The sequence below is a fragment of the Bremia lactucae genome, linkage group LG3, assembly GCF_004359215.1.
Source record: "Bremia lactucae strain SF5 linkage group LG3, whole genome shotgun sequence".
NCBI classification, from domain to species: Eukaryota; Oomycota; class Peronosporomycetes; order Peronosporales; family Peronosporaceae; genus Bremia; species Bremia lactucae.
This window is the reverse complement of record NC_090612.1, coordinates 5,019,975-5,043,345: the sequence shown is the minus strand read 5'-3', so window position 1 is coordinate 5,043,345 and position 23,371 is coordinate 5,019,975. Positions and strand designations below refer to the sequence as shown.

The 23,371-nt window shown below is 46.0% G+C and overlaps 5 protein-coding genes across 5 annotated transcripts; 4 read left to right on the top strand and 1 right to left on the bottom strand.

Moving 5' to 3' along the window:
- Positions 1-8,677: 8,677 nt before the first annotated feature.
- CCR75_005421 (uncharacterized protein) lies at positions 8,678-12,115 on the top strand (the record flags this gene model as incomplete). The annotated part of the gene is made up of 1 exon (XM_067963502.1): positions 8,678-12,115. One exon carries the CDS (start codon positions 8,678-8,680, stop codon positions 12,113-12,115), a length of 3,438 nt encoding a protein of 1,145 aa, XP_067817617.1.
- An 87-nt stretch (positions 12,116-12,202) lies between these two features.
- Positions 12,203-13,564, top strand: CCR75_005422 (uncharacterized protein; the record flags this gene model as incomplete). The annotated part of the gene is made up of 6 exons (XM_067963503.1): positions 12,203-12,266; positions 12,294-12,373; positions 12,450-12,515; positions 12,860-13,009; positions 13,069-13,152; positions 13,223-13,564. The coding sequence occupies 6 exons, from the start codon at positions 12,203-12,205 to the stop codon at positions 13,289-13,291; spliced, it is 513 nt and encodes a 170-aa protein (XP_067817614.1). The 3' UTR covers positions 13,292-13,564.
- A 103-nt stretch (positions 13,565-13,667) lies between these two features.
- On the top strand, positions 13,668-17,483 carry CCR75_005423 (uncharacterized protein; the record flags this gene model as incomplete). Its single annotated transcript, XM_067963504.1, has 1 exon — positions 13,668-17,483. The coding sequence occupies one exon, from the start codon at positions 13,668-13,670 to the stop codon at positions 17,481-17,483; it is 3,816 nt and encodes a 1,271-aa protein (XP_067817615.1).
- Positions 17,484-17,823: 340 nt separating this feature from the next.
- CCR75_005424 (uncharacterized protein) lies at positions 17,824-19,032 on the top strand (the record flags this gene model as incomplete). Its single annotated transcript, XM_067963505.1, has 2 exons — positions 17,824-17,848; positions 17,920-19,032. 2 exons carry the CDS (start codon positions 17,824-17,826, stop codon positions 18,438-18,440), a joined length of 546 nt encoding a protein of 181 aa, XP_067817620.1. The 3' UTR covers positions 18,441-19,032.
- CCR75_005425 (uncharacterized protein) lies at positions 18,651-19,028 on the bottom strand (the record flags this gene model as incomplete). Its single annotated transcript, XM_067963506.1, has 1 exon — positions 18,651-19,028. The coding sequence occupies one exon, from the start codon at positions 19,026-19,028 to the stop codon at positions 18,651-18,653; it is 378 nt and encodes a 125-aa protein (XP_067817621.1).
- Positions 19,033-23,371: the final 4,339 nt, after the last annotated feature.

The window sequence follows — 23,371 nt, the reverse complement described above, 5'->3', positions numbered from 1 at the left end:
CCCTGAGTTGTTAAACCCATTAGTTCAATAGAACTAAGTGATTCTCTGAGTCTTAAAGACTTTTTCTGACTTTAGGAGCGAGGTAGCTCCGCTTCAGATGCAATGAGACATAAGCTCTATTGATTGGTTGACTTAAGTCTAAATCGACCCCGCCAATCGTTATAAGAAACGATTGTGCTGTGCGCAAGGAGGCGCCATACTTAGTTAGTTATTGATGTAATAAAATCAAGTAGTAGATGGAAGATCGTTACGTAGGAAACTAAATATATTAATACAGCTTTATCTTTTTTCTATTCTAAGCTGTAGAACGAATGTTTCTTATTATTAATTCCAGTTCAACCGCAGCCGCAAACAAGCAACTATCTTTCTTTACGAAGCTAATCAAAAAGCAATAGAGGTAGGCCGTTTCTTACTCTTGACTCCAGAACTACAGCAGTCGCGAACAAGTCACTAGCATCGATCCTCGCCCATTTGAAGTCGATCCTCGCCCATCTTGAAGTCGATCCTCACCCATTTTAAAGTCGATCCTCGCCCATCTTGAAGTTGATCCTCGCCCATCTTGAAGTTGATCACCGCCTATGTTAAAGTTGACCATTGATTCTTCGCGGAACCGTCTTTTGTGCTGTCGCATGTAGAGGGTCGCTGTCGTGCTATGTCGATGATCCATTAGTGCTTACTGCTAAACCTCAGGCATGCAGAGGCGCATCCTTAACAACAGTAAATTGTGCGCAACTTTGCCGTTTAAGGTTCCTATCGGCAACAAAATGAACGTCAATTGAGAAGAAGACCTTGAAATTGATTGCTTGAGCGTTTAAGAAATACAAATTAGTTTAGAGTAAGTCGGATTCGTCTAACGTACACTGAATTAACTTTTATTTCCGCTTCGGCTTGATAATGTGGTGTAATGCCCGCCAGTATCATTTCGTGCGCCTTGGACTTTGAAAGTCACTCTCAATCAGAGGAGAAGCTAAGAGAGCGTCGTTCGCTCACGCCTTCTCCTCCGGATGAACGTCGGCGGGCCGCGAATCCGTTCCCAGAACGTGGTGCCTCTGATGTCTTAACTGCTTTGAGCAGGACACAGGACCCTCAGTCCAACATCATTACGAATCCGCTCGATGAAGAGCAAGAGCAGATAATCCTCATAGACGAAAGAGCTCGTCGTCGAGCTGCCGAGATAGCGAAAGCTAAAGCTCATAGTGAATAGAGATTCACTCCGCTTAGTGCGGACAAGCGTCTCAAAGAGATAGCGGGTCATTGCTTGGCCATCTAAATCTCTGGTGACCCGGCGAGGACGCCGGAGGAGATCGCTGCCCGCGACGCTCTTCATTAGCAATACCTTACGCCAAAGGTAATGACGCGGAGCCCGTGGGGCTTCGGTGACCTCCATGAGGGAAATTCCGATCGTTTTGTTTCCAAACGAAACAAGGAGTGAAAACGAAGTCTCATTTGAGAACTGGGTCCACCGGGCCCGCCGACTTCGTAATAATTGGAATATCAGAGTCTACTAATGCTTCGCTTCGATTTCGCCAAGATTCTGGCAAAGGCCAGTTACGTTCGGCATTTATGCCACAAACGATGAAAGGCCTAGCCTATATTTCTGTGCTTCGGTTGACCGTACAACCATGGATCGAAGCCGCACTGAGGCTAAAGATTCACTCAATTTCATGTTTAGTGGTGGGAAGCGTCATTTGTCGCGAATTGACCCTGCGCTTGGCGCTCAAAAACGTCAACGGCGTACGGGCAATCTTGCCGAAGAGGTACCTCGAACTCCCAAGAGTTTTCAGAAGAGAGGTACCGTAGCCACTTCACCAGATACTGGTATTGACCCTCACGACGACGTCGCTTTAAAGGCTTCTCCACATGAAACTGAAGGTTCCACACGCATCAAGCAGCGCGGGAGGGGGCCAAAATTTTGGCGGAAGCATTTAATGCTCTACGGCACGAGGTGCAACTTCTTCGTGAGGTCCTTGCTCGGGTCGAGAGCTCTTTAGAGCCGGTTTAGGACCGTCTTTCAACGCTGGAGCGTCAGCAGCCTCGTTTAGAGGGCCAGTTGGATATCCTGGTGAGGTTGCCGCAATCTGTGGCCCGACCGATTGTCTCGGCGCAAGCGCCTCTAAGTCCTTGTGGGAAGGGTCCCGATATGGCTTAAGCAAGCCAACGTAAAACACTGGGTGTGTACGCAGCTTGCTAGGAAGGTTTAGCGTATAAGCCAGGCTCTTCTTGGCCACGACCGTAAATGGTTTAATAAAGTGCGGGCGCAATTTGGTCTTGAAGACCGCGGAAACCAAGTTGGTAGGTAAGGTTTTAGCGTTTAGCAAAACTCGGTCTCAAGCCATATTGGAATTATTACAGCTTCTGCCTTTGGCATTTGCTTCTTCTATTTGTTTGTCTCTGCTATTAGCCATCGTATCTCTTACATGTCTTAAGACACACTTCACTAAATCGCATCGCGAGAAACTCGCTTACTTGTTTTCGAACGGTCACAGGGCGGAAACAAGTAAGCGAGTTTCTCGCGATGCGATTTAGTGGAGGGCTGAAATTAGCAAGCCTATCGGCTAATTCTCCCCCACCAAGCCTTTAACCACGCAGTGGTATCGTTAATGGAACGCGTGGGTGGGTGAGACCGTTGACATAGAACGGAGTATAGCCTGAATAGGCATATACAGCATTTTAACGCAAACACTACTACTGAAAGCATGGAGCTCCAGCGCTTTGGTGTCTGAGCACACACACTGCGTAAAACGTCTTCAATGACGCGATTGCCATCGGTCTGCTAATGGTCCACAGTGGACATATCCAATCTGGTGCCAAGCACTCGCGAAATTGATTTCCAGAATTTACCCGTGAAACGGGGGTCGCGATCAGAGACAATTGCCACCGGTAAACCGTGATGTCGAAAAATGCGATCGATGAATAGCCTTGCTGTACTTTCACCATCAATGGTGTCCGGCACAGCCGCTAAGTCAGCCGCTTTGCTTGATTGGTCTATCAAGACTACTATGCCGGTGTTACCGGCCGAAAATTTTGGTAGACCGAAACATAATCCATGCTAAAGGACTCTTAACAGCCTATGGTTTCGAAAAAGCTCGCCAGTGGCGCAGCAGCATGCGCCGAGGGTACCACCCGCTGACAAATTTTGCATGTGCGAACGTATATGCTGACCCATTTATAAATTTTGGACCACCAATACATCTGGCTTACAGAGCCGTAGGTCTTTTCTCTACTGGCATTACCACCAAGGATAGTATTGTGTGCCTCACAGAGGATTCGGTACTTCAAATCCTCATCATGAGGAACAACGACACACGGAGGGTCCGCAGTGTCCGTGCGATAAAGCAACAGGTCGTTATCGATATAAATTCGATGTAAACTTGCACGCAAACGCACCGGCAATTTAATACCTAAACTAGAGTTAGAGCTCGTAGCAGAGCTACACACTGTTCATCCTTGCCGTGAGCCGAACGGAATAATTCAGGAAAAGGCGACATTATTGTCGTTAAATGAGAGAGCTCATAATGGCCTGCGTGATATCGCATCGGCCAAAGCATTCTGCTTGCCAGGCTTATACTTCACCTCGAAGTTGTATTCCGCGAAAAGGATAGCCATCGGGCCATTTTCTGAGAAGTTGGGGCGACTAAGTCGCCGTGTGTAATGACGCGAGATCTGTATATATCACAAACGGCTTAGAGCCGAGCAGATGAACTCTAAATTTGAGAAGAGCATACTTCATAGCAAGTAGCTCTTTGTCATGAACTGGGTAGTCTTTTTCGCAGCTTTATGCTGTCTAGACCGAACGCAATCATACGTTCACGCCCATCAACATCTGTTTGTAACGGAGCACTGCCACCGCAAAATCCGAAGCGTCACATACGACACTAAAAGTCCAATTTGGATTTGGCAGTGGAATGGATAAGACTATCCTTAACTGCTCGTAAAGCATTATGTTCGGTGCTAGTCCAGCACCATTATGTATCCTTCAGAAAGAGATTTGATAATGTCCTTGTCATATCAACGTAATTTTTGCTATATTTGTGTAAATAATTGGCGAGACTCAACCACTTACGCAAATCCTTTTGGTTTTTGAGAACCGGCCGATCTACTATGGCTTTAAGCTTAGTGGGATCCTCACTAAGGCCTCGCTTTCCAATGAAGCATCCTAAAAGAAGAATTTTGTCTGCGCTAAAAATGCATTTAAATGCATTGGCATACAATTTATTTGTGCGCATACACTCGAACACTGCTCGCAAATGGTCTAAATGGTTTTCCATATCCGACCGACCCTGATCCGCACGACTATGGACAAAAATGTCATCGAAATAAGTCTGGCATAACCTCGATGAGGGCGGAACAGTTGCGGCACAAGACGATAAAGTGTTGCCGGGACGTTATAAAGCCGTTGTGGCATTACCGACCACTCCCATAACATACCGCTTAGGCTGCCAACCGCTGTAAGCGGAATATCTCTAGCTTGCTTGAGCAGTTGGTAGTAACCATGGACGAAGTCCAGTTCACTGTACATTGTACATCGCACCATATTACTCTAGAAAAACATCCTTTCTAGGATTGGGGGTTTGTGCTGGTATAGTGGCAGCATTAAGCTTATTAAAGCATGTACAATGCGCCATTTACCATTTGGCTTTTTGACACAAAATGTCGGTGTCGAATGAGGAGATTTGCTTTCTCGTACCATTCCAGCCTCGTGCTTAGCACGGAAGAAATCGTCAATGACGTCACACTGCTCCCTTGGTAAAGGTCACTGTCGTGTGATACGGTATTTGGTTCCCGGAACCAAGTCAATTTCATGACGAATACCTTTATCCGGAGGTAAAACAGATGGTGGATTGTTACATACCACATCTTGGAATTCCTTATTTAAGGAATAAAATGAATTCGTAGGACCTTTAAGGATCGATGGCCCATTCCGCGCACTAAGCGCAGCATTTGTGTTATCCAAGACAGCTTCGTTAAGAAGTGACGATGAGTTAAACTTAATTGTTGGTATGACCACATCTCAGATAAGTTGCCAGCCTTTTAGGCTCGGCCGCACTCATCAATAGACATTTCAACTAGCTCTAAAAGAGCATGTAACGAAGGGATTGCCGCAAAGCTAACTCCTCCTCAATGCTACCGGTTACACGATTTACAAGCGTGTGTAATTGCTCATTCGTATCACTTTGTGAGGGTATAAACGCTTTGTGTCCCTCCTGTCTTGAAGTGGAGACAGTACGCCTCTTAGAAGCCGGGACATTCACGTCCCCTGATTTTCCAGCCTGTATTAATTCTATACCAGACACGATGTCTAATTTGACATTCGACAAGGAGTTAGGTAACTCAACTTCCTTATCCAGCGAACGTTTACGTGTCGCTTTACGTGTATTAGGAGGGTTTCGCCCAAAATGCCCTGGCGAACCGCCAATAGTGTCACTATTGACACTCAGTATGGTGCCACCTCGGCCGACCACACTCGGTGGACTTAGACGTGCCACTCCACGTATCTTAGGGATATTCCACTCTTGAAGTCCTGTCAAACCGCCAACACTGCCACTACTGACACTCAATATGATGCCACCTCGGCCGACCATACTCGGTGGACTTAGATGTACCACTCCACGTATCTCAGGGATATTGCACCCTTGATGATTCGGCCTTAGACCAACAATGCTTTCAGCATTCAGTTAATCGCTTTTACAACGAGTGTCACTCGACGGAGTTCGTGCCGTTCCTTTTATTTCTACTAAGACGGGCTCAAAATTAATGTTTTTGTATTAAAGATTTTTAACTCAGACATGCCAATTTCTAAAATATTGACAGACTCAGTCAATGATCCGCGCCAAAAGCGCTTTTGTTGCCTAGCAAAGGTGAGTTCATGACTCTCCAAAACTTTGCTAGGAACATTTTGCGTGCGCCTAAGGCCTTAGACCTCCAATCCATACATGGCTCATGGTGTACTAGCCAGACCATACCAAGGATGAGATCATATCTCAAATTCATATCAAGGAAGAGACAGCTTTCCATCCTGTCAAAGTCCAGAAAATGTATACCTAAGTTCAATGGAACTTTGGGAACAGTGACACGAGCCCCAGTCGCTAAGCGAACAGTGATTGTATCACTTTCATGCGCTCTAGCGCCTCAACGTATTGTTGACTTCCTTCAAGGGAATGGCGAGGAACATAATTGCAAGACGCTCTTGAGTCACTTAAAATTGACCATGGATTATTAAAGCCCTTTTCAGACGCTTCAGCGACTAGCAAGCCAGACTTATTCTCTCTCCCCGTGCCATTGAGCACCGAGCTAATTGGGGCTAGGTTCTGTTTATTCTCACCTCCTTAAGGTTCAACAGAACCTAGGTCTTCCCCAGTAGGGCGCCCTGCACCTACTGGGAATCGACGATTTCCCGCACCGTGCCAGATCTTTGTTTTAGGTCGGAGTTGGAGCTCTTTCGAGCTTTACGCGAATTTCGAAGAGGGCAGGCCGGACGTAAATGTTTCGTGCTTCCGCACATATAACATATACGGATGGTCTTATGCTGTTCCACAGCTTGAAGAGCCTCTTCTCCTTCCTCAACGAGGCTTAAATCCATAGGTTCCGCTCTACTAGACGGAACCCATGTGCTCGAAGAGCTCGTTCGATAAACAGGCGTGCTAACGCGAGCAGACTTAAAGTCAAACTCGGCGCGTAGCGCTATGGCAACTGCCTCTTCGAAAGTAGCAGGATGAGATCGGAATAATTTCATCCAGGCAACGCCCTCATTGAGACCCCCCATAAAGAAAGTAACTACAATTGCTTCTTGCACCGGGTCTTGATGCATAGATGCAATGAGAGTTCTCAACTCCTGGACAAAGTCCTCTAGGGTTCTTTTACCTTGTTGAGTCGCTAGGAGCCGTGCTCACATGCGAAACGCCTGATCAGGTGGTGCAACCATGCTGTTCATTTGCTGTTTCAGCGAATCCCATGAGGGAAAAAGAGTCGTTTTTGGACGTGCTGCACGATAGTGCCAACTCCATGGCTCTACTTCCGAGTTTGGTTATGGCCATAGCCACCTTTTGCCGTTCTGTGAAGAGCAAGGCGGAATCAATGAACATTTCCATCTGCTTAATCCAAAAAGTAAGATTTTCTCCCTCTTTTTCCTCAAATGTCTTCAAATTTACAGTTAGAGGGCGAGCCCTCGGCTCTAAGTCAGGTACAGAGATGTACCGGGTTGACATAGATGCCGCCAAGTGGTTCTGTACCTGACTGATCAGGGAGACTTCGTACCGCATGAAGGTTTTAAGCCTTGCATGCAGGACCTCTGGTCCCTGGGAGATGATAAATTCCACGTGCTCAAGCCCAAATAAGGTTTTGAGCTTGTCATAAGCGTAGTAGAGCTACCTCGCTCCTAAAGTCAGAGGAAGACTTTAAGACTCAGAGAGTCACTTAGTTCTATTGAACTAATGGGTTTAACAACTCAGGGAGTCGTACAAGCTATTAAAGCTTAATGAATCCTGGTTCAAGGGATTCAAGGGTTTGTAGAGCCAAGTGGCAACTAGTGCCCAAGAGGATATACCTTAGAAAGGCTTCTATCTCTTGCAGATCAATGCGCAAGCCTTAGAAAGGCACTTAACGCTTTAAGGTCAAAAGGAAACTGCACTTTTTTCAATTATTTAAATCTAAAAACCTTCCCTAGCTAACTAAAAATAGATTTTGGCCGCCAGATTTATATCTGGCGGCGACCATATTTGTTACCCATGATAAATGGGATTTAAGTAACTAACTATTTTAAAAATTAGATAAAGGGTGCAACAACGATTCTCCAACCGATGTGTGCCCTATTACAGCACCAATATTACCAAATTTGGTAATATTTGAACTATTTAAGTCAAAGATAATAATTTTGTATTTCTATTTTTATTTCCTCTAATAGGACATAATATTTGTTTCTCTCTTATAGGAAGTAATATTTATGGACACCTTTACAATGGTGGTGTGGTCCATACTTTTAGTCATCCGTATTAAATTAGGGAGCCGGTATAGGCACGCACCCCTTTTGGTACACTAACATTCGCCTATTTGAAAGGTAACCATGCACTTCCACAAAAGTAGGTAGAAGTAAAGTAAAATAAATTCGTCCTTAGCTTGACCTCCAAAGACTTACTAACATGCATGCGCAAGAGCGCACCTCCGACTCTTTTCGCTTATTTCCAGCTCAACTTCTCCCTCGTGCTCGAATTGCTGCTCTTTCTTTTCGCTCTTTTTATGACTTGCCAATATAGTGCTGGCGCTGTTGGCTTTTTCTCACCTGTTAAAAATAGTGGCTCCCTTAAAGTATTGCACACGTAATTGGCCCGGATTCTGATGTACAACTGGTGTAACAACATATTTTTGTCATCACGCGATGGCTACACCGCGTATGCGACGGCGCCGCCGTCGCCTCGGTGAATATCCTCTTGGCCAGATCCAACTAAGCACCAGTGAGATCGCGCTCTACGCGCATCAAGATGAGACTGCTCGTCGAAGGCGTCAACTGCTCTTTGTGCGCGAACAAGAGCGGCACTTGGCGCAGCAAGTGACGCAGCGCTATCGCGAGAATCTGCACAAGCTGCAGCACCGCAAGAGTCTGCGAATACAGCAACAAGGAACCGTTGAAGAGAAAAGGCTTCTTGCTAAATTGCCATCGCGAAACCAACGCTCGTTGAAGAGCATGGACACAGTACAGCAAAACGCGCAAGCTAAGCATTACAAGCTAGTCGAGCAGCACGAGGAAAAGGACAAAGGGGTGCATACTCGCCAGATAGATAGCAAAAATGTAGCAATGGAAGATCAAGCTGCTAAGGGTCAGTACGAGAAGCAGAGGAGTGCGGGACGCCACCAAACGCAAACATATTGTGAAAATAGACAACAGGGAAGGTGTTCACAGCGACGACACGCTAATGACGGAGCCAAAGGCGAACAAAATGTGGATTACAAACGAACAAAGGATTCAGATGATATGAAACAAGACCAATGGGTGAGAAAGCAACAGAAGAAACTGGCGGCGGAGAGAGGAAGACGTGCGCTTGAGAGTCTCATGTCGAAGCAGCAAGGACAGAAGGCGTTAGAGTGGTTGGTTATAATGGACAAGATGGAACGGCGGGCGCGTGGATACGAAAGAGTGGGTGACATGAATGGAGCCTTTGATATACGAGAGATGGGCGATAAGAAAGACGTGGAAAGACGAGCAGAGCAGACGTTTGCGCGAGTGTTTGGATTGGAAGGAGACTCGGTTGAATTATCGGTCTTTTCGATTGATACCGAGGAGAACCAGTCGATTGGCCAAGGATGTACCGATCGCGAGCTCTCGGAGGAAGAATCGAGTGTAGCAAATTGCAAAGGGTTTTGTCAAGGTGGCACTAATGCGCGAGATGACAGCAAGGAGGTACATTCTGGCGCTATTATAAAGGGGGAGCAGTTTGACAGTACGTTGAAAACTACTCGATTATGTAAGGACTTGCAACGTGATCAATTGGATAAGAAAGCTGAACAGAAGTTGAAAAAGAGGGTTATGGCACAAGGTTTGGCGAACTCGTTCGATTCAAAAGATGAACGAGAGACGAGAGAAGGCTGTTTGCCAGGTAATTGTGGCCATTTTTCATGTCAAAGACAGAAATTCGGTACGATAAAAGCTAATTACAATTTACCTGGTAACCGAGATCGACGTGGATACCTGGACGAGTATCTTGAAGGTACTGATCGTGAAAATGACGATTATTATGACGCATCAGAGCGGCATCATGGAGACGAGGAATACATTAAGCACTTGGAATATCAAAGTCAAGAAGCAATCACTCGTTGCTTATCGACATCACGACCAATTCAGTTTGACAACGAAGAAAAACCTTTTAGCACGGATCTAAGCCAGCTAAATTGCCAGTCTGAAACGGATGCAGTGGAAATTTTTTCGACGAAATTGTCTGAGTCTGATACAAGAGATGATAACTGCTCGAGCGCTCGATGTGATTCTTCATGTGGAAGCAGACAATCGCTTGTATTAGATTCGAGTGAAAGTGTAGCATCTCGAAGTAAGTCACTGGTATACAGAGCATTACCGGCACGCGACGTTGACAGAAATTGCAAAAAAGGTCTATGTGATATGCAAGATGGCTGTAGGAAAGCAAAAGTGGTGAGAGGACAAGAATTCCTGGCTAATCGGCATTCCTCTTCGCAGAGGTCATCGCGAACAGATTCAGTCGAGACTGCAGCACATTTTCAGGACATCCACGAAGGGAGTTTAATAAAACCTGCTGTACAGAGGAATGCTATTAAGCACAAGCTTTCAGTAAGCTCGGATCAATCTTCATCAATCCAATCTAGTCGCTACAGAAACGAAGTTGGGTACGATAAACATTATAATGGGTTGCGCAGCCATACTCAGTGCGGAGACGCGGTCTCAAGACACGTCCAAGCATTCGTGAATAGTCCAACTTGTAGGTATCGATCATGTGGTAGTAATTCCTTCGCTGCGAATAGGTGCGATAGTTCCAGCGCTCATGACGATGAAAGGTTTAGTGAAGACGAACATTCTGTATCGAAATCGTTCTTTGCGCCTAGTCAAAAATCGTTGTCGTGCCTTGATGAAGTGACCAATGCCAGTTCGAGGTTGGTTCAGCAGCCATCAATTGATCAGCGCATGACGTCCTATTCTTCTTCTGAGGAGCTGAGTAACGATGAAGAGCGAGACAATACGAGAGTGGAAGTAAGCTTTTTAAACGAAAGCGACTCTTTTATTAATACGAAGGCGCGTGACTTGTACTACCGGCAAATAAATGATTTAATACGACGAACCAGTTTATCAGCCGTCTCCATCGCGCAGTGTTCGCTGCCATTGTCTGACGGACAAAGCTCATTTGATGGCACGTTTGATCACGTGCATTTTGACCATGGAGATGATAGCTTAGTCAATCAATTAATACCAATATTTACAAGACACACGCTGTCGTCGTCCTCGCAGACTTTGGACGACGATCGTCAAGAGGTGGAAGCTTATGACGACCAGCTAGTGGCACATAATATGAGCAGTAAGCAGCAAGAAGCAGTTTTGCTGTCCAACAAATCAAGTTTGTCGGAGTCTTTGGACTCGCAACTGGATGCAAGGAGCACTACCACGTCCATGGAATGGCGGCCACAAGCAGTGTCGGTAACCCAATCGCTGCCATTCGATAACAAGGCGATGGAACGATACGAGAGCGATAATCGGTCGGATGTTTCTAGTGCTTCTGGTGTTTCGAGTCCTGGCTTTGCTGTCCAGTTGCACCTCGCCGCAGGATCAACGCAACGATTGAAATTAAGTCATTCTCGACGTGATGTTTCCAAGCATGCAGTGAATCAATCGAATATGCAACCAAACGTTTCAAATCACGATCAAGACAGGAATAGCATTGTTTATGAACACAGCTTCGCGTCCACATTGAGCGACTCGATCCATGCTCCTTTCAACTCCGTTGTCAATATGACTTCGGCAGTAGAATCAGCTTTTCCAGGAATCCATTACGGCATCAATGACAGTTCTTGCCCTTCTGCTTCGACGCCGTCTTCGCAATCGTGCGTTTCTTTTTTTGAAAGTACTTCTGAAGCCGAAGGCGTTGACAGTGCGTCTGAATGGCAGTCGAAAGAATCCTTTGCTCGTTCAAATTCGAGTATGAGCCATAGTCTCTCGGACATTCAATGCTTGTCGCGGTCGTGGGAGAACTCTAACGATAGAGACGCGACGTCGGATGGAAGAAGCGATAGCACAAGTTTCTGGGACGTGCAAGAGCACGTAGTAATGCAGGATCGCCTCATGCAAATAAGTTTTTGCCAATTATCACCGCAAAAGGGACCGATTCGCCGCAAGTTTCAATCCTTTGAGACTGAGGACGAAAGAAAGCATGACGATTCCAGCAGTGAAAGTGATGCTTCGTTTTCTTGCAGCGCAGTATCGAGTGGCATGGATTCCGTCGTCTCGCGTCGGTTCCGCGTAAAGAAAGCGGAAACGCTCGTGATTCCTGTACATGGACGCGTAAATAGGAAAGACACTGAATCGGGAGTGTCACTGGCCGAAGCTTTTCACAATCGCCATCCTAAATTCAGTCATAATCGTCGTGGCAAAATGTCGTCTTGTTAACAAGAGGAGCAGCAAAATAAATTTTTGCAACGAGAATTTGTTGAAAAGAACGAAAAGCGTGACGATGGTTTGAATGCAAGTCAAGAGATGCCGAGGCGACTGACCAGTGGCCGTCGAGAAGAATTGTCTAGCAAGGTTTTGAAAGAGCAAAGTCATTGACTGTATCGTCAATTGCCAGAGGTGGTTGAGCGAAAGCGTAATGAGGAAGTCATGCGCAGACGACAAGAACGACTCGACAAGCTGCGAGAGGAGGTCAAGGTTCGTTTTTCGGTTGAACTTAGTAAGAAGTTAGAGCTCGTATGAATGTCTTAGTGTGTATGCTGCTCATGTGCAGACGCGGTGGCTGCAGCAAAAGCAGCATCGACAGCAGCTACAAGAGCAGATGAAAGCACTTGTTTTCGTATTATAAAGCGTGGTTACACTCGACGTATTAATTCTTTTTGAGGGGTTTGCTCTTTTCGTTGCTGAGGTCTGGAATTGTCTAGAGCAAGAATATTTAAATTAGCTCCATGGAAGTTCGTTTTAAATAATTATAGCACAAAAGAACACACCAAATCAGGTTGTAGGATTTCATGCATGGCGCTAGAACCTGCAAAGAGTGAACCTAGCGTCGCACTAAAGAGAATGAAATACTGCTTGGCCGTCACCCGTGCCATCACTGTCTGGATTGTATTTCAATACAATTGTCATTCTTATTGTCCAATCAGAGCGCTAGAAAGCCAACGTTAAGCTTTGCCCAAGTAGCCAGCCATGCTTCGTCCGGCATTGCGAAGCTATTTCAATGCCGCGTGCAAGCCGCGACCAGGAAAGCAGCACAAGAAGAAAAATTACTTTTTGACAGCGGGTTTGCCTCTTGTGCTCTTCATCGTGGGCGGTTATGTCACGTTAACACAGGTGCCTCTGTATTTCCACTAAATTCATCAAATTATTCTGACAACGACCGCTGGTTGCAGTTTGTTGGTGGCAAGTTTGAAGCGAAAGACCACCTAATTAAGAGTCAATCCGTCCATACATTTAACTTAGAAGAGGAGCACACGGTGCGTGAGTAGCAATGCCAGCACGATAACACTAGATCTCTAACAAAAAGCAATGTTTTGTTTGACGAAGAAAATGACCAAAAAGTTAGCCCTGGACGACTTTGAGCTAAAGCCTATACCAAAACCAAAGGACTTGTAATACGACTTTAAATTGCACCAAAGTACACGCGATAATTACCCAGAAGTGGATCGTGATACGAATATCCCACCTAGGGGGTTCGTAAATTACGCGCATAGTAACATACACCAATATTCCGCACGAAGATGCAAGGAGTGCGTTATTATCGGAAGATGCAGTGTACGGTAAATTTTACTAGCAATAGCCAGAAACGGCACTTTTTGTAGCATTCGGTCATAGTGCTGCCTCCAACCTTAATTTACAATATTATCACATGGAATACCATTTCGTACATTACCTGTGTTCTGCGGTTCTATAATTTTTCAAAGTACCGAAGTGCCCCTCGTACTTCCGAAATCTAATGGCGAACCTAATAGTAACCTCTAATAGCCACGTAATGAGCTCGCCACAGGGACCGTCATGCAAGGCTCGTTCGAGCTGCTACATTGCATCCTTCACCTTCTTTCTAGGCGTATTTGCCACGTACTTAAGCATCATTTTAAGCAGATGGAAACCTCTCAACCGCAACAACATCGGCAATGTCAATAGCGAGGATTTCTTGTCGTACGGCCCGATCGATGTCGTGTATACGTGGGTAAACGGCACGGACCCTCGCTGGAAGAAAGAGAAAGAGTTTTGGCACAAACACTGGATCGCGTCCTTAACGGGCCAGCCACTGCCCGTTTGGGGACACGAGGCCGACGTGAAGGGCAAAGATGACTCAAACGCTGACAATCGCTTCCGAGACAATGAAGAACTCCGCTACTCGCTGCGATCGCTCGAAAAGTACGCACCGTGGGTCCGTCATATCTACGTCGTCACGGACGGCCAGATCCCGTCGTGGCTTGACATTGAATCACCTCGTTTAAGCATTATCAAGCACCAAGAGATTTTTACAGATCCGAGCGACTTGCCCGTGTTTTCTTCCCCTGCAATCGAGTGGAATCTCGCAAATATCCCTGGACTTAGTGACATGTTTCTTTACTTTAACGACGACGTATTTCTTGGGGCTCCTGTGCGACCTGAAGACTTTGTGAGCCAAGCAGGGGTCCAAAAAGCTTATTTTGCATGGGAAATCCCTCTCTGTGCTGATCGGTGCTTTGAAAAAAGTTTAGGAAATGGCATGTGCGATCAAGAATGCAACGTCACGGCTTGTGACTTCGATATGGGCGACTGTGGCTGTGACGTGGATCCGTTAACGGGATCGGTTGAATGTAATTCCGAAAAAGTGGCAAATCTATTAGAACATGCCGCCAAGCCGAGAAAAATCAGCGATGCTATATGTGAAGGAATGTGTTACTATTCGTGGCTAGGCAACGGAGTGTGCGATCGTGTGTGTAATGTCAGCTCGTGTGCATTTGATGGAGGCGAGTGTCAAGTACCTCAATTGGACGACCTTTATCAATACGACGAAGACGATGAAGACGATAACGACGATAAAGAAAAGGAGAAAAGAATGTCTTCTTTAATTAAGAACTTGTGGTCGGCAGACATTGAAAGGAATCACACGCTGGTGCACGTGCCGTTAGATGTGAATGCGACTTACTTGAATCTCACGACTGCGTTTGGTGTTAATAGTAGTATTACGAATGCAGCTCATGATAATAGTGAGTTGATTCGATTTGCTGTTGTGTATGAAATGGAGATGGTGTTGGTGCTTGTATTTGGTCGCAATAGCGATGGAAATCCTTTGACAAATAGTGCTGAAATGACTGTTCGTGGTGAAAAGGCGGACGGGAGTCCAGTGCAATTGGACTTTTCTATTGTGCGGGGCAACAAGCCGATCGAAGAGATTACGAATAGCACGAAAGAGCTGAGTGGTGGTGCCTTTACATTCCAAAATATTAGTGTCCGACCTCATCACGTTCGTCTTCCGTTTGGATTTCGACAAGCGACTTTTCATAGTGTATTACCCACTCGTGGTTTTGATACAGATATGAATTTCTTGAAGAAGAATGACGAGCCATTTAATCATGGTCAAAAGGAAGGCGTGTCGAGTAAATTATCTTCGAACATGCCGTTAGTTGAGGTTTTCTTGCCGCTTAATGTCACGGGCAAGGAGCTGAAAGAAGGTGATGTTTTCGACCTGGCGTGGGCGTTGGATTTACGTCTTCATGGTGATGAAGACATCGACTGGAGTGTTACTAGCGAATGTCGATTTATAGCTCCAAAGGAATTTTTAAATGAAGCAACGATGCCGTCAATTACTGACGTGAGTGCTCCAGAGACTCAAAAGAATGCTGCTTTTGATAAAAGTAAGGTTTATCTTTCGGCATCTGAAGACGGGGTTCAAGAAATAAATCCTTCTATCACGGAAGCCAAGCCAAAGAAGACACAGGATGTCAAGCACGACGACAGTATCCCTAAATGCCGCCTTGCTGAGCATGACCGTGGTATCATAGTAACTGTGCGTATCATAACAAACCACGCTTTCGATGTGCTATCGGCTGCTGGCTTGGTTGATAATGACAAAAGTGAAGAAATTTCACCCGACACACCCAAGGAAGCACCTTCAAGTGCGCCTGGAGCCAGTGCTGGTACCGACAAGAGCGCTACAGTTGACCAACTGTTTGACGAGTGGAAAAGAAGCCCGCAAGTGACTGATGGCCATATTTGCTTTTATGATTCAAAACGTGCGGATCCGTGGCGTCACCGCTACTGCTTTGCTCTTGCCATGAGTCACTATCACTCTCAAACAGTGGAGGTAGTGCACAAGCCAACGCTGTGGGCTATTGAGCACCCTCCGAAGCCACAGGTGGTTTATACACCGTATACAGGCAACAATCCAGCTTTGCTAGAGCTTCTCGACCATTGCATTGACACGACTGAACGGTTTCTTGGCCTTGCATCCCAAACGTGTTTATCAACTGAATTGCCAATCTCGCGTCCAAAACAGGAAGAAAAACCTGAGGTCGATTTGCAAAAGGAAAACGAAGAAGAAGGTCGTCGCCTTGCATGCGAAGCTCAAAAGCAGCGAATGAAACGGAATGAAAAGAAAGCATCCAGCAATTTTCATTATCTAGAAAGCTTTTCACATGTTTTGACGAGCATTCAGATGGCACTTGGTCTCGGATTTGTCGTGCCTGCAACGGAAAGCGTCGAATACGCAGACGTGTGTGATCCCGTGTCTCCAACGACGTTGAAATCACCCTCAGTGACGCTGAGTGATGCCCAAGCCCACCTGTCCACAGATACATTTGGTGATTCGCTACGCTATGTCAACAAGCTCTACAATCGTGCATTTGGAAAACCCACCACGTACGATCGACGACGCGTGCCGTCGCACATGCCGTTTTTGCTGCAAAAGTCCATTATTCGTGAAATTAAAGACCATTGGACTCACGAGATTGACGCGACATCATCACATCGTTTTCGCCACCCCGAAGACATGCAATTTAGCTTTTCGTACTTTCATTATCTGATAAACCGTGCAAAGATTCATCCGCATACGTTGGAAGATATTTGGCACGACTATTTGGACGCGAATCGCAATGGGATTTTAGACGAGAATGAAGTCTTGACAGCTGCAAGTCTTGCCCGCGGGGATGCCCCGCCGGAAGACTTTGTCACGTCCGTGCGCGAGTGTATTCAACCAAAAAAGCGCGAAAAGGTCCGTGAAGTCACAACGGCCGAGGGAATCGTAAGACTGCATGAAACCTTGATGCCTTTCATCACGTTAGCGAATCTCGAGCAATGTCCGTCCATTCGGGACGCTCTGATTCAAAATGTTCGATACGAGAAGATGGTCGAACTCATGCCGGAGACCGAAGTGACATTTCACATGCTGAGTGATGACTTTAATTTTGCGTGGAAGCAAATGATGGGCACACGTGCGCGTCGTACGAAGTTTGTGTGCATTAATGACGACATGAAGTTTCCGACGACACGCGTGAGTCAAATTCTGCACGAACTGTTCTTGTCAATTTGGCCTAAACGGTCGCAATTTGAATTGCCGTACCATTTAAAGAATCGCTATGCGCATCGTGACGACTACGATGCTGCAAATCAACGTCTTCAGATTGCATTAGGAATGCTTGGCGGGGTTTTGCTAGTGTTAATGGCGGTCTTTCGAAAGGAACTTCGTGAGATTTTTCGAGTCCAGACGATTTTGCGAGCATCGCAGTCAAGTATTGAATCAAATTCTGAGCCACAGCCACAGATCTCGAACCTAAAAACTCATTGTCGCCGCGAAGTAACTTCAGAAAAACTGTAACTGTCGTTTAAATTTCAAATATTAGATTTGCTCTTGCTTTTGTCCTAGGTGAAAGGTTTCCAAATAAATAAAAAATTATGTCAGCTTTCTTGTTTCGCTTGTAATAGAAAGTTAGAAGCATAACCTTATTTTGTACCCAGTCCTATTTCATTATAATAACAACGAAGGGACAAAATTTGTGAGACCATTGATAAAAGACTAAATACTTTAGATTGCGACATCGACAAATTCTAAATAATTAGGTACTACCATTCACTCGTGCCGTAAATATCTGGCAAATTGTGCTCTCTAAAGCGTCAGTCGCCCATAGTAAAACCTCCCCGTACAATACTTTCTCCCGATGGCGTCGATCGCCGCTTCCCCAGGTGCTTAGCCCTCGATTTCGTTGTGCGTAATGGTTTCCCTTACCAGTTCTTGTCTGTGTCTTTATAAGTAGTATACCCAGAAGGTCTCAAGAAGCGCTCACGTCATGCCGACTCCTTCGACCTCTTGAGGAAGCGCCAGCGCCGTGGTGTCGGCGAAAGCCCCCAGGACGAGATCGCTGTGGATGCGGACACAGCGAAGTATAGCCAACGCCACGTTGAATATTTTGAGCAGGCAAAACAGTCCGAGATTGCTCGGATAAAGGCCGAATATGAGCAGTTTATTATGAAAAGGGATGCTGAGTTTCAGCGGCTCGGCCAGGAGCTAGAACATTCACAAGAGCGCGTGGCCTATCAGGCTAACGACATAGTCCGGCTTCAAAGCGAGAATAAGGTGCTCAAACGCGCTGTTGCGATTCAGAATCAACAAAAAGAAGAAGTTCTGAGCGAGAACAATGCTCTAAAAGAACTGGCCACACAAGCTGCCGAGCACATGAGACGGCTTGAGCAAGCCAATTTTACGCTTCGAGTCCACCTACAGACTAGTACAAATGCGGGTTTTGGCCACCAATACCAGCCGCCTGATGTATACTAGACGAAGGATACTGAGCTCGTGGTTCTAGGCCATGCCTGCACACGGAAGACATTGGAGCTTTTGCAGATTGCCATGTTTTTAGATTTTTGAGTCACATTTTAATTTCATAAAACCGTAAAATAAACAGACCATGTTTTAGCTAAAATACAGCTCCTGCCACAACAGCTACTGCGGAGCTCACGCGTGCTTTTGAAGAGCATCAACGAGCTTTTATCCTAGCATGTGTCTAAGAAGCGTGACTAAAAAGTACTCATCATCACTTTCACTGGTGAGAGGCTCCGGTCGTAGAGTGGCGGAAGGAATAGTCTCCGCTGAATTATCGATCATTAATGTTCGGGAGCTTGATTCTTGATGCTGCTTCTCCAACTTTTTCTTTGTATCTGAATGATTTATATCGATAAGCGCTCGTGTCAACTTGTCATCATCTCGATCCAACAGAAAGCGCCCTCTTAGTCGTTGGACATTAGCATAAGTGGTTGCTCCTTGCGGCTCAGAAGGTTTCCCTTCCAGCGTTGCATCAAGTCCACAACTAGTCGTTACTACGACGGCCGCAAAAGCAACCATCAGCATCACTCGAAGCAGCAACATGACTGAAATGCCACGAAATTAGAACTAGGATGGGGGGATAGGCGAAAGAGAAAAATCAAATTCTGCTTTGTACTTCCAATTCCTTCGAGGGTTAGGTTTATCTGTGTCAAGAATTATCGAGACTAGGTGTTTTCTGCGACACGGAAGTGTGACCTGAAAAACATGTGCCACATTTATTATCACAAACGCTGCGATAGAAAGTCCGTTTCTAGTTGCTTCAATTCCTATTTCACAGAATTACTTTTTTACCTTCAATGAACCAGTTAAATTTTTTTTTATTCGTTGGTAGAATTATGTCTTTTGGAAATTACCATGCTTCTTTTTGTGATATGACCGGACGCGAAATCGAATTGTGCACACCTCTTACGGATAAATGATTGGCTGCTGCCACATGTGTTACCCGAGATTTTGGTAATTAGCAAATTTTGAATTAAACTAAAAGGGTATTTTACCCAGTATATCCATATGTGATAATGACAATATTATTTAAGAAATAAATTCGGTATCATTGTGAAACGGCCGCCGGCCACTTAAAGATTATATCTACCAGTTAAGCTCGATCCTGGGGATGAGCTCGCATCTCTATCGAGATGCGCGATGCGATTAACGTTTTGCAATCGATTTACAAGCGCCAGGGGCGCGTGTTTTCCGATAGACCTTCTGATCCATCGGATGGGTCTCGTCATACTGACGGACGAGGCCCTCAACGTCAACAACCAGCTGGGAACGAGGCTCCCAGCTGTCCTGTGAAGGTGGATAACTGCGCCAGCGAACAAATAACTCGTTCGCTGCCCCTTCACATCACGGCGGTGTTGAGTACGTTCCACAAGAAACCGTTTACCACCGTGGGAATCCACCAATGGTTGTGGCGGACGAGGGAAAATTAGATCCGACCCATGTGTCGGATCTAGAGTCATAGATCGACAAACTCGATCACTTCCTCCATGAACTGGAGGAGAGACTTGATCACGAGCGCGGTAAGCGTCGCTCGCTGGAGAAGACGGTGCAGGCTCACAATATCGAACGGTTGGAAGACCGTTCGACGAGAGCGTACTCCATGTTTGAGTACGAACGGAAGAATCACGCTCTTCGTGATGAGCTGTCGTCCGCTCATCGCGATTTCGAGGATCTTCGGACCCGACGTGAGAATCTCCAGATTCAACATGAGAATCTGGTTCGTGACCACAAGAATCTTTTAGGGATTCTTGAAAAGGGCGATCAGATCCGTCCTCGGAAGAAACCGCGTACTGATGGTGCAGACGGAACCGACCAACGAAAAACGAAGGATGCGAACGCATCCTACGTGGAAATTCTATTGTGTACGCATTGCCTCTGCGATGTAGTACACGGAAAGGCCCAATGAACTCGGGTAGTAGTTTCCTGCTACCCACATTAGTGACTACACGCTTAGGTAAGTTTAATGTAGAGAGTAGTACGAGGTCATTGATTTTAAATGAAAGAACGTTTGCTCTTCCATGTTTGTCTGCGCTCCGTTTCTGACGGTCCACTGCGTTAGCAATGGAATCCTGTACGAACGGACTACTGGTTCTCGAGCCAGCAGAAATTCATTTGCTGACTCATTTGTTTTTACCTTTTCAGTGCGCTTTCTGCGCACTGCCATGAGATCTTTCTCGTCTTTGACGTCAATTGCTTCGAAATCGACATCATTCGCGTCGTTGGTAATTTCGAAGCGTGATGAGCATGAGCTAGGGTTGGTTTTGCTCGTGCGAGCCCACCCCCTTTAAACTATAGGATCCCTCTAATTGGGTGGGCATGCGTGGATGGCGTAAAAGCCATTCACGAAGAACGGTGTATGCGTTGTAGACGCATGCACCGAATTATTGATGGTTAATTCGACTATCGGTAAAACTCGCTCCAATTTGGATACGATTGGACGTAACCTCGAAGTATCTCTTCAAGGACCCGATTTTCGCGTTCCGTCTGACCATATGTCTCTGGACGATCAGAAGTTGACATAGCAGCCGTGTTCCGAGAGATCGGGTCACGGATTGCCAAACCTCCGCCGTGAACCGTGGGTCTCTTTTCTATGTAAGACCAATTCACGGGGTAAAACCATGGAGTTTGAATACTGTATTGATAAGACACGGGCATATCCCGGACCCGTGATTGACTCTGGTACTGCAACAAGATGTACCATCTTGCTGAATCTGTCTACAAAAACAATGATTCCATTGTTTTTGTGATCGTCTTCGGGATATCTGAAGACGAAGTCCATCGATACGGACTGCCAACATTCTGCCAGAAGTGGTAGAGGTTGGAGAGGTGCACGGGATGAAGGGCTAGGCTTCACCCGTTGACATACCTCGCAAGCACGAATGTACTTGCGCACGAACTGATACTGGCGGGGCCAGTAAAAGTCGCGACTTACTGTGAGATAAGATTTCTCACGTCCACGATGTCCACTTGTTAGTGCATCGTGACACTCATACATGATGCGCAAGCGCAAATCATTGTGAGTTGGGACGACGACACGTGGAGTGTCGCCGGCAACGGCAGTGTAATACAATAAGCCGTTGCGTGTTAGGTGTCGATCGGATGATGATCGATAAAAAACCGGTAAATCTTAAACGATTTATCGGATGGATTCATTAGATGATCCATTAAACGCAGAAGGTCTTTATCTTCTGCGTAGGTTTTCTTTATGTCATCAAACAAGGTCGATGACAGAACACTTGAAGTGAGTGTTGCAAAAGTGGGATTATTTCCACTGATGGAATGCGCAGCCGTCTCGAAATCGGATTGGCGTGATAATGCATCAGCGACGACATTAAGTCGTCCTGGTTTATGTTCCACGGAAATATTATACTCCGCGAAGAAGGATAATCACCTCGCCATTATTTGCGAGAGGTGTGGGCTATTTACGGCCGTGCGTAAGGCGCATGGCCCGTATATACGATGAACGGTCTATCTCCGAGGTGATAAACCCTAAACTTAGCCAGTACATATTTCATGGCAAGGAGTTCCTTGTCATGCACTGGGTAATTGAGTTCAGCTGGTTGCAGCTGACGCGATTGGTAACAGACGTCGCGCTCCGCGCTGTTTGTATCGTATTGCATTAACGCTCGGCCGATTGCGAAATCGCTGGCGTCACAGACCACATGGACTGGTCTGTCTGGATCTGCAATCGCCAAGATGGGCGATTGCATCAAGCTTTGCTTGATACCTTCAAACGAACGCAGACAATCAGCGTTCCATAAATATTTCTCGTTTTTTTTTTTCTAGAGACGAGAGAGATAAATTGTCATCTCGGCTTGTTGCGTGAGTACTTGTGCAAGTACGCCGCTAGCCCAAGGAACTTTCTAAGTCCCTTGACATGGACTGGAACTGGCCAGCCGGTAGTTGCCTTCATCTTTTCGGGATCAGGGTGCACGTCATGTTGACCGAAGATGCAACCAAAAAGTGGTATTTCGCTTGCAGCGAATATACACTTCTTGAGATTTGCGTTCAACTTTGCTTTCGCATAAGTGTAAGAACCTGACAAACGTTAGTTTTATGAGCTTCCACTTCCGTCTTTCCGTCCATAGCCCGGCTATGGATGATGTATTCGTAACAGATTCGTTACGCATCTGCTGAATGTTGCAGGGGCGTTACTAAGCCCCTGTGGTATTAGTAGCCATTCCCAGAGCATTCCACTGGAAGTGCTTACTGCTGTGTACGGGATGTCCCGTTCGCGCATAAGGATATGATAAAATCCATATATCAGATCCATAGACGAAAAGATGGTACTCTTAGACATATCATCTATGATTACGTCTTTTCTAGGTATCGGCGTTTGAGCCGGTACCGTTGCAGCATTCAGTTATTGAGTGCGTGCTCAGTTTATTGAGTGCGTGCACTATCCGCCACCCTCCTGTGGCCTTTCGCACACAGAAGGTTAACTCCCTTACATGACGCGCTTTGGATCGGTCGATAAATAATTTATCGACTGCAAGTACTGTTCACGAGGCAGTGGCCACTGCTTCAAGACACAGGACTTCGAGCCCAGTTTGAGCTCGATCTCATGTCGAGTGCCTTTATCCTTAGGCAACTCGCATGGAAGTGCTTCAGGAAATACATCCCTAAATTCAATCAAATCCTTGTATAAAGGATTTGTCTTAAGTGACTCCCAGGATTGAGTAGTATATCTCTCAACCCGAGTCTTCACATCGAGGACACTTTCGTCCATCGATGAGCTGCTGAGAACCCGTTCGTTCTCTGCACAAATTACCGCTGACCGAATATCGGTTACGTGTTCATCCTCTGTGACGAGTACGCAGATCTACTTGACTCTACCACTATGCAGATCTCTCAAGAACCGCTTGGGTTCTAGGGTTGGAAATTAA